The sequence below is a fragment of the Lepidochelys olivacea genome (assembly GCF_965140295.1).
Source record: "Lepidochelys olivacea isolate rLepOli2 genome assembly, chromosome: 15".
In the NCBI taxonomy this organism is placed as follows: domain Eukaryota; kingdom Metazoa; phylum Chordata; order Testudines; family Cheloniidae; genus Lepidochelys; species Lepidochelys olivacea.
This window is the reverse complement of record NC_140425.1, coordinates 13,558,920-13,578,444: the sequence shown is the minus strand read 5'-3', so window position 1 is coordinate 13,578,444 and position 19,525 is coordinate 13,558,920. Positions and strand designations below refer to the sequence as shown.

At 45.2% G+C, this 19,525-nt stretch overlaps 1 protein-coding gene across 7 annotated transcripts in view; it reads left to right on the top strand.

Annotated features, from left to right (window-relative positions):
* Positions 1-19,525, top strand: part of PISD (phosphatidylserine decarboxylase) — a 42,712-nt gene that overhangs the window by 21,352 nt on the left and 1,835 nt on the right. For 2 of the 7 annotated variants that reach the window (XM_084649598.1, XM_084649602.1), the window contains 4 exons: positions 11,087-11,323; positions 11,905-12,043; positions 14,969-15,115; positions 19,058-19,218. In XM_084649598.1, the coding sequence (XP_084505724.1) occupies positions 11,087-11,323; positions 11,905-12,043; positions 14,969-15,115; positions 19,058-19,218 (684 nt within the window). Of the gene's footprint in view, positions 1-687; positions 819-5,332; positions 5,754-8,304; positions 8,471-11,086; positions 11,324-11,904; positions 12,044-14,968; positions 15,116-19,057; positions 19,219-19,525 lie in introns of those variants that run through there. The other 5 variants (XM_084649596.1, XM_084649599.1, XM_084649601.1 and 2 more) reach the window with 5 other exon arrangements.

Genomic DNA, 19,525 nt, shown 5'->3' with positions numbered 1-19,525 from the left:
TATTAAAGAGTATAGAAAGATGCATAGGCAGCTGGGTTAATACTTTCTATCTATTCAGGGCGGGTGTGTGGGTAACAAAGAACACAGATCGCTTTATGTTTAACCCTCTCTTATTTCTGTGCGTTACAGCATGCATAGACATAGCTTCCTTTGTCTAGCAGGGTGCTGGGTTGGTTGGATTCAGTGTCAGGCCAGAGGACTGGGATTTAGTAGTATTTAAGGATGTAGTGACTGCTGGGTGTAGGGTGATCATGATTGGGGGCTGGTGCCCTGCTGGGTTTAGTGGTGGTCTCACATAATCATTTTGCTCCATCCAGCTGAAAACAAAACTATCTTAAGTTTCACATTTTTGCTGAGCTTGTTTTGTTGAAGAGAGTAATACTAAACTCCACAGCATGTAGCTCTCCACAATACAGCAGACTCCTACTTAAATGTAGTGGATACATCCAACTTCACGGCCAGGAAACGGAAGAAGTAGTGTAGAACCAGAAGGTCACAATCAACTGATCTTGGAAACAGGACCGTGGTTTGGGATTAATAGGATGGGAATGTGGACACATCAATGCATATGATTTCTGCAGGGCATGGATTAGAGTTTTTTCCTCCCTCTTGGTGCACCAGTCTTCTGTGCATTTGTCAGGAACACTTATGTGGGTTACATTCCATTTTTTTGTTCACTTGTCTTAGAAAAACCCAAACAAAAAAGCCAGGTCAATGTCACATTTCAGTAGATTAAAAACAAGAAGTCTGTGAAGGAACTGAAACAAGCTTCATTCAGAGTCAGCCTCTGCAGCTGCCAGGAGTGTTGTACAGCCAAGGTAAGCACTTTTAGACTTCCAAATACTGATCGGAGAGGCCTAACTTCCAAAGAGCACCAATTCTTTAGTCACCGTTTTCTTGGGTTTTCAGGTCAGATGAAAAAGGAATTGGTGTATTAGAAATCTCTCAGTTCTGCTGATCTGAGGAACCAACACTGAGAGAGTTAATAGTCCCTTTGTTAAAAAGAACCCCGGCCCCCAGTCTGAAGCATTTGTGTAGTTAGTATTTCATGTAGGTTTCTGAATTGTATGTGAGGCCTTACAGCTTCTTTGTTCAGTTTCCAACTCAGGATTCTAGAGCGCTTAACAGAGCTTTCCTTTTTAGTAGGAAGGTCTAAAACAACCATTCCCCCCCTCCCTCCTTATGCTTCCATTTTAGATGTCTGTATCCTAGAAGGGAATTGGCTTTATGAATACCTTGGGTGAAAGGCATTTTATCAGGTAGTATATGAAATTAAATATGCTTATAGAACCACAGAGAACCATATTACAAAATACTTAGAATGCCATAAACTTACATGTTGCTTTACGAAAGTGGATAAGACCTGTTTCCTTGCCCCGGAGAAGAGATCAAGGACTGTTTACCAAAAACATTGCACAGTCTTTAGTGCTGAATAAACTAATGTTTTATGGCCATTCTAAAAAGTTGATTTATTTCTGTTTGTTGAGAAGCGCAACTATACATTTAAAGGAAGCTAATTACACAAACCTCTCTCTTAGAAGGGGAATTACAGGAAACCCGCTTGAGATAAAAAATGGGCAAGAGAATCCTAGAAACTAGAGATGGAAAAAGACCTGCTGTATCAGGGCATCTAGTACATTTCGCAGCCAGTGCCTAGACCAGGGATCAGCAACCTTTGGCACGCAGCCCGCCAGGGTAAGCCCCCTGGCGGGCCGGACCGATTTGTTTACCTGCCGCGTCCGCAGGTTCGGCCGATGGCGGCTCCCACTGGCTGCGGTTCGCCGCTCCAGGCCAATGGGGGCTGCGGGAAGCAGCGGCCGTGACCAGTGGGAGCCTCGATCGGCCAAACCTGCAGACGCGGCAGGTAAACAAACTGGTCCGGCCCGCCATGGGGCTTACCCTGGCGGGCCGTGTGCCAAAGGTTGCTGATCCCTGGCCTTGACACTCACAAAGAAGAGTTAAGGATTACATACCTGCCAGCAGGAATCTAGGGAGTGCAATACACAGCATTAAAAATCATGTGACTTCTACAACAGCCAATCCACGGTTGTTTCCCTAATATCCAAAAGCACCTTTTTGTTATGCTCTTAGAATAGCAGGATCTCCTGATTGATTGTCTGTTGAGGAAGCTATTGTTTCTCCTGCTGGATTTCTCTAGAATAATAAGGTGGTGAGGAAGGAAGAGAGATGATTTTTTGTGCCTATAAATTTAAACAGAAGGTATTGACTATGGCCAGGAGAAAAGAATGAAACCATTGATGATAAACTAATACCTGTCACTAGCAGCGGATCTCCTCTGTATAATAGTGTGATGTGGGTCTTGGAATACCCCTACCTTTTGCTGCTTGATACTTTCTTTTGTTCCACTTGTATGGTTTATGCTTAGCCATACATCTTTCCCCAACAGTACGTGTTAAGTTATACCATATATTTTAAATGGCAATATTGTTAACAAGTGAAGAAAGTGGGGAGGGAGAGGCTTGTAGCATCCAGGCTGGATGATTCTAAACCCAGCCCTGCATGCTTATGTCATTTCAGTTTAATGTACAGTTGTGTGTTTAATCCAGTCTCTGATTCCTGTAAATCCGCCGGCTTAGTGTTTTTGGAGTCCTGAGGGAAGGGCTTTGAGAAATAAGAAGAAGACAAGTAATTAAACGGGGTCACTGGATTTGATGCTTATATGAACTGATGGACCAGAGTGGAGTTGCATAGCTGACAGATTAGCTGTTTGTTGTTAGATAATTCTCCACAGGGGATTTATAGTGCAGATGGTCATTACTTCCTTTGTTCACTGAAGATGAATTCTGGATGAGTTCAAGCAGGTAGGGGTGGTTTGGGGCTGAAGCCCCAGACTCCCCATACAGAAGAGTTAGATAACTCTGAGGCCCATCAGTGACGCTAGTAAGAGAGGCTTTGCTGTACTGTCCTGAGATTTGAGAAGAAATCCAGGTGTAAATCCGTCACATTCATCGCTCAGCGGGGGGGATATTCAGTAACTGATGCCCAGGCTCAGTTGGGCCAGTCCCGTCCTTCACCCTTCCTCAGAACACTTGGGCTGAGAGTAGGGTTGGCATGGTCCAGGATCCAGTCATTTCCCCTTTCTTCCATTGCAGGCATCTTTCGATTCTGAGCAGCCAAACCCTGCTGTATCCTTAATCCCTCCTGTGCAGTAGCTGCTGACATGGCAACTCGCCATGTATGTTTGTATGTCAGTATTTAAGTGGGTCTCAGCCAAGAAGAGGGGCAGACTCTCATCCATGGGTAATAGTCATTATTTGCATCTTGATGAGTGTAATGGGGTCAGTAGGACAGAACATAAGAGAAATGTAAGGCTTCTTACTTAGAGGAGGTGAGTTTTGTGTAGCCATGGAGCAGTATGGCTTATATAGTACTGAAATCCCTCTCTCTCCCTGGGAACTTCACCTAGAAAGGTGAGTCGATCATGCCATGGTTTTTGCCCCAAAGGGGGTAGCCCCCATCACATGTTCCCTTTCCATGAACTTTATCTGAATGTACAGTAGTCTCAACATTAAACAACGGAATTATATTTTCAATGTTCATTCACTTCTGGGGTGCAGGTTGGCTGTTCAATTCACTCCACTCTTTTGTAAAATCTTGGGGAAATAAACCCCTGCCTTCTTGATCTAGGATGTGGTAAGTTCTTTGAAAGGAGAGAGATAATTGGGCTGTTTCCATTGAAATAGACTATACTGAAATGTGTATTTACCTCACCTACTTTTGAAGGAAGAGTAGAATAAATTGTGAGTGCAGATGAAACTTGTTTGCTCTGGCCTTTCCCTCATCCATAGCAAATGTGAAGTGTGGGTGGGGTCCTTTGGAGAACAAGATTAGAATCACAACAAAGAGGAAAACCCTATGCAGGTTCCTTGTGTGTAGGAGTCCCTGCATGTCTGGGATGTGAGGAGGAGGAGAAAATGTTTGTTAGACAGCACTGTTTGTCTCCTGGCCTTTCTGTACCAGTGCTGTATTTTTTCCCTTGTCACAGATTCTGGAACTTGCATGCATGCTGAGCATTTCTTGTGATCTTGGTGATGAAAATGGTTTCCACCTTAGTCTGATTAAGTGTTTTTAAACCTGTTTTTAAAGGGACACTGTTGATTTAGATCACGCTTCTGTTGAAAATTTGCCCCCATTTTTTCTTTTCCCCTCAGCACAATATATAACCTCCTATCCAACCTTGGGTTTATGCAGCAACGTCCTCATTGACTCACTCCACATCACTTGTGGCACTAGCAGGGTGGGCATGCTTTGGAGATACTAAACTGGTATCTACCTTAGTTTTGACAAAAACCAGTGTTTAACCATTTTGCTTAAATATTGAACCATAAAATATTTGTGGTGTTGGACTTGACACAGAAGCCAGGTGTAAGCTCAGTTCTGATCTCTGGCTCTGGCTTCCTATTGCTGCTAGTTTTCCTCTTTAGCAATCCAGGTGCTGCGGCCAAGAGACACAGAAATGCCAGTTTTTAGTCAACAGCTTTCAGATATAATTTGCAATATGGAAGAGAACTTCTCACCCAATGAATATTCCAAAATCTGTCCATGCAAAATGGGTGTGCAGTCTTCAAGACTGCAACAACCTCTCTTGCCCCCATGGTACTGGTGGTTTGGTTTCTGAGTTTTGCTGGATGTAAAAATTGTTGAAGTCTTGTGCTCTTTATAAAGCATCTGTTCAACTTTTTCTGCAGAGCCTGTTTCCTCAAGCTGGCACGGGAACTTGTTTGTTTCAGTGTAGGGATGTATATCTGTAAGGGAACGTTCTTTCCCTTTTTCTGTCTTTGCCTGCTCCCTCGCTGGACAGTGTGGGATGGAAAGGGTGTCCTGAGATGGGTGTTGGTCTCTAACTGGACTGTATGAGGTAGAAAAGATGTTCCCTCCCTTTCCTCTCCTCTGTTCCCAGGCTGGAAAGTGTGAGAAGGAAAGGGTTTTCTGGCAGAGTGAGTGTCTGCTTACACATCTACTTGCTCAGTAGTCCAGAACTGATCTAGCTGCAGTTACTGCAGTGCAGAATTGAAGCTATGAGTTATCTCCCTCCTCCTCTTCTCCACCATCCCTCCTCCTCCCAGCCTCGCATTCAGGCTGGCTCTTGGGATAACTGTGCGTGGCCAGCTGGCTGCAGTTCTGATCATAGTGCATTAGTTACTAGCAGCCTGACACTGCAGAGTGTTCTTTTGGGAGTTGAGCTTCGATGGCAACCTTGGCTAGAGAGGAGCAGGGGCTGCTTATTGGCAAAGGTTGCTTTTGTCTCGCACAAAGCTGCTTTTGCAGAGGGTTGCTGAAGTGTGATACAATGCCTGTTTGTTTGCAATAGCTGGGAACCTCGTAGCTGAGTTGCAAGTGGGAAAGAGACAGAGAGGGAAGCCGGAGACAAACCAGCGGGGGAATTAGGAGCTGTGACATCGTGTCTTCCCTCCTGTGCCGAAGCGAGCAAGGGAAGGGGAGGTAGAGAAAAAAAGAGAGAGACTGAGACTTACGACCGACCGCCATCCTGATGATGTGTCAGTCAAACACCCTGCAGGGACCAGATCTGCACGCAGGGAAATGGTGAGATGCTGTAAAGCTTTATCTAACCCTCCTCTCTCTTGCTACAACCTCCACAAAGTTAAAATTCATGTCCGAAGGCTACGTTCAGGGAACAGCGGCAGCTGTGCCGGGGAGCAGCACCCGCAACTGGAGAGTCCAGGCCCAGCTGGCTCTGCCGGGGGCACACCAAATAGGAGAGCCCGTTTCAGGTACTGTTTGGTGTTTTCTGCTTTGCAGGATGGCGATTGAAGGGCGAGATAAGGAAGGGAGGGTAGATGGGCAGAAGGAGTGACCGCCATCTGCAAAACCTTTGTTTGGCCTAATTACTATAAATCTCCTTATGCGCTGAATTGGCAAGGGAGGGGTTGCTGTTGTACAAGAGAAATAATGTTTCCTTTCTCTTCCGGTCCCCTTCTGATCAATGGGAGAGCAAAAAATCTAGAGAGGGATTCCTCTAAAACCAGGCCAAGGCGATGGGAAGGAAGGGGGTTTTAGAGCCAGCTGCCAGGATGCAGCTCTGCAGGGATTGGTTCATGATCGTCTGCAGTGAAGGGAGGGAGAAGGAGATGGGAGGGAAGAGCAGTACCTTGTCCTCTGAAACTCTTGGAGAGGCCATCTCTCTGTCAGGCTCTTGGGCCCTGGCGGATGAGAGGGAGGAGGAGCTGCAGGTGAGTTGTCTCTCTTATTCCTGTGCTGTGCGCTGGTCTTGCCTCACGCTGTTGAGGCCTGCTGTAGCGCTGCTGAGACAATACTTCAGCTACTCAGGTCTTTCTTGCACTCCAGCACACGGCCATTCTCTGGCTTTGGAGTTAGTAACATTAGCCTACAGAGTAAATCGGTGAGCCAAAGGCACCATCTTGAGCCCACATGGTGACAGTTGCATCTCTTCAGGTGATGATTTAATTTTTGACCCAAGTCCTCAGAAGGGCAAGTTGACCCTTTCTAGTCTCCCAGCTCCTTTCTCTCTTGGAGAGAACTGTAGAGTGTGTTACAGCTCACGCTTCAAATTTTTTCATCCTGCAAGGGACGGGAGTGCTCTTCAAAATAACTTGTAGCAGGAGCCTTCCCCTTCCAATCAGCATGCACATATAGTCATGCTCAGCACACTACGTCACCTCCAAAGATGCAGGGAGAAGAATTGTTCCCCAGCTGTTAGCACAGTGCCAAACAGACCTGGATGTTTTGTCCTGGGTTGGGTGGACATTAACCTAATGATGAGACCCAGAAAATCTTGAGAATGAGGCTAAGCATGAGGTACCCCGGGGAGATCCCAAGAGAAGAAAGGAATAAGAGAGTTTGCCCAGGGAAGACTCAAGCACAGCAAAAACTGGAGGAATGAGATGTCTTGTGGAAACAGGAATGAGGTTTGGAGCTTTTCCATGCTGAGTCACTGGTTCAATTCTGGCCCAGACTGGTAATGACCTCAAGTCATAGTCTGTCAGCCACCTGATGGCTCTTTGTGTGAAATGAATTTGTTCTCAATTCAGGCATCTACATCACAGAAAACCCCACCTAAACACAGTTGCTAAAGAGGCCAAAGTTTGAATGGGCCATAGATAGTAACTACCCTGCTACGCTGGCAGTATGTGTGTTTTAGTTCTTGTATCATCTATCTAAGACTGAGGTGCCCAATAAGAAATGTAAAAGCTGAAAGATGCCTTTTGACCTCTGCTCTTTGGGCAGTGTGCACTAACTCACAAATCCCACTTCTGTTTGTCTCTGAAGTGTTAAATAGCTGGCCAGATGGAACCAACTGCTAGCAGGCCTGCTGCAGGAGCACTTCAGTTTGACCCCAATGGCTTTTGTGATCCTTTCTAGGACTTACCCTGACTTTATTGTGTCTATGTCCAGATGGGTACTGTCTGATGTTGACAGTTTCTGCTGCTGCCTGTTTCTGGGGCTCACCTGACAAGACCAGGAGGTACAGGCATGAGTCCCTCTTGCTGCTGCTAAAAACAGGCAGGAGAGAGGAGCAAATATATGCACTTCCCTTTCCCTTAGCAGGAGCACACTGTGCTTATGGCACTGTAGCTGTCTCTCTCCCAACAGAATGAGAGTCTAGGATTAGGTCAGTTTCATCCCACTATTGCATGTAGGAACAGCACTGTGGATGTAACTTCTGAAATGCAGGATTCCCATTATGCCAGATCTTGTTGAAATCCTGGAGCCAGAAACGACATTGCCCTGGGTTTGTGGCTGTTTGTCTCACTGGAATATCATCTGTTCTTTCCTTAGCACTTGCCTAACACTTTTGCCCTAAATAGGGATTTTATTCCTAGAATCCTAGATTGCTAGCTTTCAAAGTGCTTTACTGGGCTGATCACTCTAACTCTCCAGGAGCTGGAGAGGGTACAGGCAAATGTTTCCTCTTGAGTAGCTACTTATTCTTCTGGTGTTTGAAAGAAGTTCCTGGGTTTTCCCCCTTTTGGTGTTCCATATCATATTGTGTATGTTCTAGCATTACCTGGCTGGACCAGTTGCTGCCTTGTTTTCACCTGTATCTCAGCCTTTGTCTAATGCAAAAGGTTTTGCCTTTAATTAATTTGCCGGTAGGCATGAATAATGGAAGTTGTCCTGTGCCCCGGGCAGCTCATACTCATGTTTGAGCTGAACTGCTCCTGTATTTTGGGAAAGGAGCAGATCTGAACCAAAGTCAGGGAGTTGCAGAATCACTGACAAGCATTGAACAAACTCTGTCAGGAGCTGGTGGTTCTGAGGCTGAGTTGGCTGACCCTTTTGTGTGTGTATGTGATCCTACAGGTTGCAATTCCCCCAGCTGGCCCTGAGGCGGAGGTTGGGCCAGCTGAGCTGTATGTCTAGGCCTGCTCTGAAACTCCGTTCTTGGCCTCTGACTATTCTCTATTATCTTCTGCCTTTCGGTGCTCTTAAACCCTTGACCAGAGTGGGATGGAGGCCTATGAGCAGGGTAAGTGTGAGCAGGTCTCTCCTTTGTAACAACCCTGTGGGCAAATGTTCTATTATAATGGAGGGAGGCTGGCAGCAGGGGGAGACTACAGTAGAGCTGGAGACAGCATGGTGCTGATGGCTGATATTAAAGCAGAACTGCAGCTCATACCTTCCTCTCCCCCAACTGCGTGTGGTTTTTTTCCTTTGTGGTGAAGCTTTAGGGATTATGTAATTCTCCTTTCAGAGACAGACGATGAATTTTCAGGGCATAGAATTTGTTATGATCCCCTAACAAACAAGTTCCCAAGCTGGGGAATCAGTGGAAACAGCTGCATTTATTCAGATAGTAACACCCACAAATATCAGAGCTAGGGCTAAGGCAGACCACGCCTCTTCTCCATCCCTTTTCATGGACACATTCATGTAGTCTCTCTGCTGCTGCAATTTGTGTGTGAGAATGGTTGGCTGTTCAATTCCTTCTTGGGCGCCTGGAATGCTGACTGCCCAGAGGATGTGCTAATACAGGCATCCCTGACTCAAATGATGAAATTTTGTTTCAGTACATGGACCTGCATACTTATACAAATGTGCGTGCTCTTGAGAGGATGCCATTTTGACAGCTATTTCATTAAACAGAGACTATCAACTTGAAACCCCATCACTTGCAAAAGTGAAGTATGTATTTTCAGGCACTGCGCCTGTCCCCAAGTTGTCTTCACAATTTTTGTGGTTTTGCAATCACCCCCCTCCCCTTTTTTTTTTAAATCTCTTCTGTGACTGTCCACAAATAGGTGAAACTCTTTCTACAGGGATACCATGAAACTGACTCTGTCCAACGCCTGTCAAATGTGCAAAGTGTAAACACGAGAAAAAACAGAACAATATTTCTCTCTCATCCTTCTATTGTCATGGTCTAAAGTGTTACCTGTAACAATAGATGGTTTAAAACATTTCAGTCTGAAGTAAGATTAAGCTGACGTGCTCTTTCGCTCTCTCTCTAATGGTTGGATTTTATTTTTAAGCATCATCCATAGCACAGTCAAAACTCAGAATACTGGACTGGTCTGAGTGAAGGTGAATTGAGTGGAGTATTATCCATTAGCAGGTGAAATAAATTTGCTTAATAGAACATACGGGCTAAAAGACCAGTTCTCTGGAGGGGTCTGTATTGCTACATTCTGCAGGTCCTAACGTTGAGGGATACCCATATAGTAGAGAATAAATAGTGCCTCTTAGGAAAGAAATGAGAGAACCCTTTTACTCGGAGTTGGAATTAACCAGCCACCTTGTTCTGCAAACTTTTACCAGAGGTTTTCAGAAAACAGCTTACTGTGCAAAACTTATTTCAGAAGGCTCCAGCCTTCCTCTATGTTTTTGGGATTACAACATGCTCTCGTGAGCTGTGTGGGTGATACCACGTACCACAAACAACAGGTGAGTGAGTTTTTGGAGATTGCCCAAACAATAAGGCTTGGTGTACACACAGTTCTTTTACTGATAAAGCTATCATTTGGGGTGTGATTTTTTGTTTGTTTGACCACTATAGTTACACTGGTATAAGCCGTAGTGTGGCACAGTTATGCCAGTAGAAAGGTGCAATATATGGATATAGTTTATTTGTCTTTATGGTAATAAGCTACACTGGTATAAGAACAGTGTAACTGTGTCCACACCAGAGGAGTTGTATTGCTTTAATTATACCAGTATAGTTAAAAGCAGTGCACCTTTTATGTGTAGACAAGGTACTTTATAATTCCAGAAATAGATGGGCTTGGGAGAAGCAACACACTAGGCATTGAAATGCCAACAGAAATGTATTTCTAAGTCAGTTTTCTTTGGGTTGTTCACAAAAATAAATATATTAGTAATGTTTCACTGCCTCCAATTAGTGCTGTAATAGAATGTCCCAAATGCACAGCTTCTCTGTGAGCTTCCTGGGAGCAGTTTCCACTAACTTGCATATGAAGCTTCAGCATACAAGGGGAAGAGGGTCCATGCATTGTAGCTGCCCTCCACTGTAGGTGGCTGGCAGGACTTCTGTGCTGCGATTGGAAGAATGGGTTTGTGCTTTTATTATTTGCCTTAAGGCAACAAAAACAACAACAGAAATTATACTGACAAAATGGATTTTTTATCTCTTTCTCAAAACAGATGAAACATCCAAATTGGCTTTACTTTTGCTGTGGTCTTCATTTCATCTGGTCCCCCATCCCTACACATCAGCATGGGGGCAGGGAGGGTAAGGTTCTGGTCTTGGTTTATTGAAGACTTCAAGGTAAATTCATCCTTGGTGTAACTCCACTGAAGTGAAGGGAGTCACAGTAGGAATGAATTGGATTCTTCCATTTTGGGAGCAAAGGGAAGAAGGGCTAAAAGCGGTAGAACAAACAGAAATAGCATGGTGTGATTCCTTTCTCTCGTTACAGTGTGTATGGTAACACCCATTGTTTCATGTTCTCTGTGTATATAAATGTCCCCACTGTATTTTCCACTGAATGCATCCGATGAAGTGAGCTGTAACTCACGAAAACTTATGCTCAAATAAATTTGTTAGTCTCTAAGGTGCCACAAGTACTCTTTTTCTTTTTGCGGATACAGACTAACATGGCTGCTACTCTGAAACCTTTCTCTCTAGGTTTCTCTGTACAAATCAGTACCAACACGACTGCTTTCACGAGCCTGGGGTCGTTTGAACCAGGTCGAGCTGCCCACCTGGCTCCGGAAGCCTGTCTACAGCCTGTATATCTGGACATTTGGAGTGAACATGAAAGAAGCAGCTGTCGAAGATCTTCATCACTATAGAAACCTGAGCGAATTCTTCCGCAGAAAGCTGAAGCCCCAGTCCCGGCCAGTCTGCTGCTATCACAGTGTGGTGAGGAGGAGGGTTTGCAATGTTTTATTTTGTTCCAGAGGAGCTACACATTGATGTGTAAATGTTCCCATCCCTCACCTTGGAACGTGTGCTATGTCTGTAGGCAAAACTCTGAATATTGGGCCGGCCTGAGTGGAGTTGTGGGTCTGTCACTCACCCCTTTTCTGTATGAGTTGTTGCTCTTGGTTACACCCATATCCAGCCTGTCTGTATGGCAACAGATCATGGCCCTAACTGAACTACTTGGTTGGGGTAGGTAAAAGTCCAGTCTGATTTATTTGAGACACCGGACTGGACCAGGTGCTCTCAAAGTCTCTGTAGTGGTCACAGCATTGGCATTCACTTCGAACAAATAATGGTCTTTCTGGATCTCACGGGCCTTCCTATTTGCCTTTCTTTCTGTGAAAATATCAAAGGTCTGATACAAAAAGAGGCTAGGCTTATCCCTGTGTGGGGGCGAGAGGTTATATAAAGGGGAAGAGATGTGAAATGTTGGGGTTCAAATGATCAGTGGACTTGTGTTTCTGATGGCTAAGTGTGAGAGATGCATGGATTTTCACTGCAGTTTACTTTTTTTGTAGATCAGTCCCTCAGATGGAAAGATTCTGAACTTTGGACAAGTGAAAAACTGCGAAGTGGAACAGGTGAAGGGTGTCACCTACTCGCTGGAGTCCTTCCTCGGGCCGTGCACCAGCACAGAAGACGTGCAGTTTAGCCAAAGTAAGTTGCCTCCTAGCCTGTTTCTGTCATTTCACTGTTCCTGGTAATTGCAGGGACGGGGTGAATCATAGCTATCTGCTCTCAACTAGGCAACTCTGCTTCATTATAGCTCAAACTGAGGAATAACATGTGGGGTGTAATGTTCCATGTTGGATTCCTCTATCTCCTTAGTAGCCTGTCCCTCACTTGCAGCCTCAGCCTCAGATTCAGCCCTTTTCTCTACATTTTACATTTTAACTTTTCAGTTCCCTCAAGTGCATGGTTATATTGGGTAGATTCTGGGTAACTTCAAGGTCTGTGACCATAATGAGGCTTGCTCCTGCTGGGAGGCTGAAACATGTCCAGATGTTTGGCTAGCAAAGATGGAAGCTGTAGGAACTAGTCCAGGGGGTCCCCCCTGCCCCAGTTATTTCCTGTGTCTGTCAAGCTCCCCCCTCCAGTGTGCCTCGTCCCCGTTCCTCTACCTACCTCCAGGCGCTTCCTGCTGCCAAACAGCTGTTTGGTGGCACTTAGTGGTTTCCAGGAGGGAGAGGAGAGGAGGTGGGGCGGGGGCGGGGATTTGGGGAAGGGGTTGGAATAGGGGCAAGGAGGGGGCAGAGTTGGGGTGGGGACTTTGGGGAAGGGGTTGGAATGAGGCTGGGGAAGATGAGAAGAGGTGGGGTGGGGCCTTATGGAAGGGGTGGAGTGGGGATGGGGCCAGGGACAGCAGGGGGATGGGATAACGTCAGTGATGCAGTCCTCGGACCAATGTATTAGTCTTCATGCGGACCTCCTGGTAATTCTAGTTTGAGATCCATGAACTAGTCTATTAGACCCAATTTATGCAGCAGCACCCCCTGTATGGAGACTAATCTCTGCTCTCATGCCTAGAGGTCTGCCTTTTAGGTCAGGGCTGGGGCACTGTGAGGAAGTTTGTGCTGTCACTGTCTTTGCTGTGCCTGTTCTGTGGAAATAGAGCTGTCTTCAAAGCCCTTGGTTTGGGTGTCAGGATCTTGTGTTAAACCTGTGTATAGACAATATGTGACAGAAAGAAGCCCTTTTTGAAAGCTCCAGAATTGTTTTTGTGATGTGTATGCAAATGCAACTAAAAGCATTTTGTAAGCTGGGACATTACACCCCAATAGTTCTGAGGTGTCTTTTAAGACAAATTATTTGTGTTCTATGAGACTCCGTCTCAAGCCCCTGCTGTTTGTCTGGGGAAGCTGGGGCTCTTTAAAGTTCATTGGATTCTTCTGGGCTTGGACTTCAAAGATGTTTAAAACCTAGCTGTGTGTTAAAGGGACACGAGCTTTTTAAAATGCTGATTCTTGGCCTTGAAGAACTACCTTCTGGGTACTCTTCTTTCAAAGCTTCCTGTAGCCACAATGGGCCTTTGAAGAGGGACATACGGTCAGCTTGAATTGTCCCTAAAGTAATAGGGAGCAAGCAAAGGAAAAATTGACAAGGCAAATCCCTCCCACTGCATGCTCTGTATCCCCCTCTATGATCCAAGTATCAGCCTCCAGTTTACATGAAATCTTAGGAGTTAAGGAACCCTGTCAATTCAGCGTGGCGTAAAATGTAGATTTTTGTAAAATCAAATTTACAAAATTTGCCAGAAGCCTTCTCCTGCAGCATTTACCCAACCCAAACACTGACAAGTCTGATTTCACTGTCCAAGCTGAAGGAAGTGGAAAAGTGAACAGCATCAGTAGTGAGAAGTAAATTGGATTTCTGTAATTCTTCCTGTTTTAGTAATCAAAGGGTTGTTAATAACACAAGTAAGAAAATGTTTAGTTTATAGTTGCAGAAGGTGTGGCCTGAGAGCATGCTCAACACTGAAGACATTCAAGGAATTAATTTTAAGGCTGACTCCTCTCCTTACCATGTACCCTGCACATGGGTACTGCACAGGGTCCTGCACTTAGGACGGAAGAACCCAATGCACAGCTACAGACTAGGGACCGAATGGCTAGGCAGCAGTTCTGCGGAAAAGGACCTAGGGGTGACAGTGGACAAGAAGCTGGATATGAGTCAGCAGTGTGCCCTTGTTGCCAAGAAGGCCAATGGCATTTTGGGATGTATAAGTAAGGGCATAGCGAGCAGATCGAGGGACGTGATCGTTCCCCTCTATTCGACATTGGTGAGGCCTCATCTGGAGTACTGTGTCCAGTTTTGGGCCCCACACTTCAAGAAGGATGTGGATAAATTGGAGAGAGTCCAGCGAAGGGCAACAAAAATGATTAGGGGACTGGAACACATGAGTTATGAGGAGAGGCTGAGGGAGCTGGGCTTGTTTAGCCTGCAGAAGAGAAGAATGAGGGGGGATTTGATAGCTGCTTTCAACTACCTGAAAGGGGGTTCCAAAGAGGATGGCTCTAGACTGTTCTCAATGGTAGCAGATGACAGAACGAGGAGTAATGGTCTCAAGTTGCAGTGGGGGAGGTTTAGATTGGATATTAGGAAAAACTTTTTCACTAAGAGGGTGGTGAAACACTGGAATGCGTTACCTAGGGAGGTGGTGGAATCTCCTTCCTTAGAGGTTTTTAAGGTCAGGCTTGACAAAGCCCTGGCTGGGATGATTTAACTGGGAATTGGTCCTGCTTCGAGCAGGGGGTTGGACTAGATGACCTTCTGGGGTCCCTTCCAACCCTGATATTCTATGATTCTACCCTGAAAGGGTTCTGCATGGTCCCAACAAATGTGTTCACTGAGGGCTATTACATGTTTGGAATTCTGTTCCTGATTCATCTATTAAGCTCTCTTGCCAGTGAATGCCCCCAGGGTCACTTTGTGGGCGGTATTTAGTGATCTGCTGTTAACACTGGTTTTCTGAGTATCATAGTAGCACATTTCCCATTGGAGACTTGTCTCACAATACATTCTCTCACAGATTATTTCGGTTGTTCTTTTTAACCCCTTTTGTCTTCTGCTGTTCCACTGCAGCCTCATCCTGCAACTCATTCCAGAACCAGCTAGTCACAAAGGAGGGGAACGAGCTCTATCACTGTGTCATCTACCTGGCGCCTGGGGACTATCACTGCTTCCACTCGCCCACTGACTGGAGAGTGTCGCACAGACGCCACTTCCCAGGTAGATTCTACTTCCATGAAGGGGAAACAGAGCAGGTGTAAAAGCAGGGGGATTACTGAGAGATGCCTCAGTCAGAGCACTTGAATTGTGATGTGCTAGAGAATCAGAGGGCAGCTATTTGTCATAAAAAACACATTGAGGATCATGCTTCCCCAAAATCCTGAATACTGTGCTAATGAATTTCAGGGCTTAATAGTCTGATATTTGAGTTAAATTGGTAATGTTGAAGATGGATAACTTGGTTTCTCAACAGACCTAATTCTCTCAACTAAACAAAGAGGTGTACGGAGACCCAGATCTGTTTCCAGTAGACTTTACTGAAATGGCTGTTAAGAGCTTGAAGAATGCCAGTCAGCATCTTGAGAGGGAACAAGGGCATTCCTCACCCACCACAGTAAACTGCCCTGTTGCTGGTAAAAGAGAGGATGTCCTAGAGGGGCATCTGATTGTTGTGGATAACCCTGCACATCAGAGATTCAGAAGACGACACTAAGCACAATCACTTGATTTGAATTGGGGTTATGGAGTTTTGCCCTCTCCTTCACAGTCAGTCATGCTCCTTAGTCCAGCAGATGGAAATTCATTTTTTTAATTACCTAGGAACAAAGAGAGGAGTTGGACTTGGTTTCGGTTTCAGATGCTATGTGTGAGAGAGACAAGACCTGGCAAGAAAGTTGATCTGCCAAGCTTCAGCGTGAAGCTAAGGTTTGTGGCTGAGTAAACCCTTTAAGCCAGGGGTTTCTTAGGGAAATGCTGCCAGGAGAGCCATCGAAATAGAGCAATGTGCATAGGAGTACAGAATGAAACATTCTAATGCACTGTGTGCTCCCCTGTATTGTGTGACAGGGTGGAAACCTTTAAGGTTCCTATTGTGATTCATTTTCTTTCGGGATCCTAGATCTATTTATTAATCCTTCATGTTCACATCTGGCCAGCTATGGTGACTCAGATCTGTAGTGCTACACAACCACTTCTTCACACGTTGCAAAGGGCATTTGAGAGACTGGTGGGGTTGGCTGGGGTGGGGTTTTTTTCCCCCTAAAGCTTTGGCGAGGCAGCCCAATGAGCTCATCCCTTAGATATAAAGACTTTTGCCTGCGTCCTTAGACTTTAGAGGTAGAGCCGTTGTGTAGTCAGATCTTAGTCAGCTCCTGTGGAGCACTTGGTAATCCAGGCTCAGAAACAGGCTTGTTCTGGTTTGAGTTCATTAGGTAGTTGGGTTCCTCCTCCTTGCCTGTTTGGTGATAGCAATGTTTTCAGGGCATGTAACAGTGACGCTGTGAACTCTGAGAGATGGCATTAGGGTGAAATACTGTGGTCTGAGCCCAGGGCAAAAATTAATAAGGTTGATATATCATGTGTGGAGGGGTGTTAATATGCCTTAGTTTCTGGCATAAATATTTTCCCTTCATTCAACTCCTGTTGTTTCTAGGGGATGGATGTAGCAGGACCTCGGACATGCTGGATGATAGTGATAGGAGCTAAAGAACAGGAGTACTTGTGGCACCTTAGAGACTAACAAATTTATTAGAGCATAAGCTTTCGTGGGCTACAGCCCACTTCATCAGATGCATAGAATGGAACATATATAGTAAGAAGATAGATAGATAGATACATACATCCATACACACACACAGAAGGTGGAAGTTGCCATACAAACTGTAAGAGGCTAATTAAGATGAGCTATTATCAGCAGGAGAAAAAAAACTTTTGTAGTGTTAATCAAGATGGCCCATGCAGATAGTTGACAAGAAGGGGTGAGGATACTTAACGTAGGGAAATAGATTCAATGTGTAAATGACCCAGCCACTCCCAGTCTCTATTCAAACCCAAGTTAATGGTATCTAGTTTGCATATTAATTCAAGCTCAGCAGTTTCTTGTTGGAGTCTGTTTTTGAAGCTTTTCTGTTGCAAAATTGCCACCCTTAAATCTTTTACTGAGCGGCTAGAGAGGTTCAAGTGTTCTCCTACCGGATTTTGAATGTTATGATTCCTGATGTCAGATTTGTGTCCATTTATTCTTTTGCATAGAGACTGTCCGGTTTGGCCAATGTACAAGGCAGAGGGGCATTGCTGGCACGTATCACATTGGTAGATGTGCAGGTGAACAAGCCCCTGATGGCATGGCTAATGTGATTAGGTCCTATGATGGTGTCACTTGAATAAATATGTGGACAGAGTTGGCATCGGGCTTTGTTGCAAGGATTGGTTCCTGGGTTAGTGTTTTTGGTGTGTGGTTGCTGGAGAGTATTTGCTTCAGGTTGGGGGGGGGGGGCTGTCTGTAAGCAAGGACTGGTCTGTCACCCAAGATCTGTGAGAGTGAGGGATCATTTTTCAAGATAGGTTGTAGATCTTTGATGATGCGCTGGAGAGGTTTTAGTTGGGGGCTGAAGGTGACAGCTAGTAGAGTTATTTTCTTTGTTGGGCCTGTCCTGTAGTAGGTGACTTCTGGGTACTCTTCTGGCTCTGTCAATCTGTTTTTTCACTTCAGCAGGTGGGTACTGTAGTTTTAAGAATGCTTGATAGAGATCTTGTAGGTGTTTGTCTCTGTCTGAGGGATTGGAGCAAATGCAGTTGTATCTTAGAGCTTGGCTATAGACAATGAGTGTGTCCTTGATGGAAACTGGAGGCATGTAGGTAAGTATAGCAGTTAGTAGGTTTCCGGTATAGGGTGGTGGATGTGACCATCGCTTATTAGCACAGCAGTGTCCAGGAAATTGACAGCTGCTGTGGATTGGTCTAGGCTGAGGTTGATGGTGGGAGGGAAATTGTTGAAATCATGGTGGAATTCCTCAAAGGTTTCTTTTCCATGGGTCCAGATGATGATGTCATCAGTGTAGCGCAAATAGAGTAGGGGCGTTACGGGATGAGAGCTAAGGAAGCGTTCTAAGTCAGCCATAAAAATGTTGGCATACTGTGGGGCCATGCGGGTACCCATAGCAGTGCCACTGACTTGAAGGTATACATTGTCCCCAAATGTGAAATAGTTATGGATGAGGACAAAGTCACAAAGGTCAGCCACCAGGTTTGCTGTGACGGTATCGGGGATACTGTTCCTGATGGCTTGTAGTCCATCTTTGTGTGGAATGTTGGTGTCGAGGGCTTCTGCATCCATAGTGTCCAGGATGGTGTTTTTCAGGAAGATCACAGATGGATTGTAGTTTCTTCAGGAAGTCACTGGTGTCTCGAAGATAGCTGGGAGTGCTGGTAGCGTAGGGCCTGAGGAGAGAGTCCACATAGCCAGACAATCCTGCTGTTAGGGTGCCAATGCCTGAGACGATGGGGCGTCCAGGATTTCCAGGTTTATGGATCTTGGGTAGGGCCTGAGGAGAGAGTCCACATATTTCTCCTGCTGATAATAGCTCATCTTAATTAATTAGCCTCTTACAGTTTGTATGGCAACTTCCACCTTCTCTGTATGTATATCTATATCTTCTTACTATAAGTTCCATTCTGTGCATCCGATGAAGTGGGCTGTAGCCCATGAAAGCTTATGCTCTGATAAATTTGGTAGTATCTAAGGTGCCACAAGTACTCCTGTTCTTTTTGCAGAGACAGACTAACACGGCTGCTACTCTGAAACCTATGAGCTAAAGAACACTCAAGTGTTATCTGCTCCCCACCTAGCGTATCTACAGTGCAGCTGGAAGTGTGGGCTAGAAAGCATACTCCCAGCTGCAGTGTAGACATACCCTTAGTAACCGTTCTGTTTTTGCTACTGCCCAGCTGAAGGCTTTATTTGCTGTGCACAGTGCAACAGAACCTCTGTGCATCTTCTGATCCTTCATATTCTTGATAATACTTAGTATTTGTCTCACTTCTTAGAAATGAGCTTTAATCTGGCCTTTCTTTGTTGGTCTCTAAATTATTGTGCCTTAAATCTATCAAAATACTGCCGCAAGAACAAAGAATATTTCATCTTGCTCTTCCTGTTTACTACAGGCTCCCTGATGTCTGTGAATCCTGGTGTTGCCCGCTGGATCAAGGAACTCTTCTGCCATAATGAGCGGGTTGTACTTACTGGTGATTGGAAACATGGCTTTTTTTCCCTAACAGCAGTAGGAGCCACAAATGTTGGCTCCATCCGCATCTACTTCGACCGGGTGAGTACAAATTCTGCCTTTGAAGTCTCACTTTGTTAGTGAGTCAGTGGTACTGTATAACTCATGTGAGGAAACAAGGGTGGTTAATTATTTGATTTCCTCATAACTAATATCAAGCTAAAGTTAAAACCCAAAAGTTTTCTACCGAGTATTACTCAATTGGCACAACTGTTCATTAGCTTAATGTAGTCCAGGACCAGGATGTGAAGGGGGTGTCTGCTGTCCAGATCTTTTCTTCTTCCGCCTTATATTTAGCACTGTTGCATGTTACTATTTGAAACTGTAGGCCAGGCATAGGGAGTTGTCA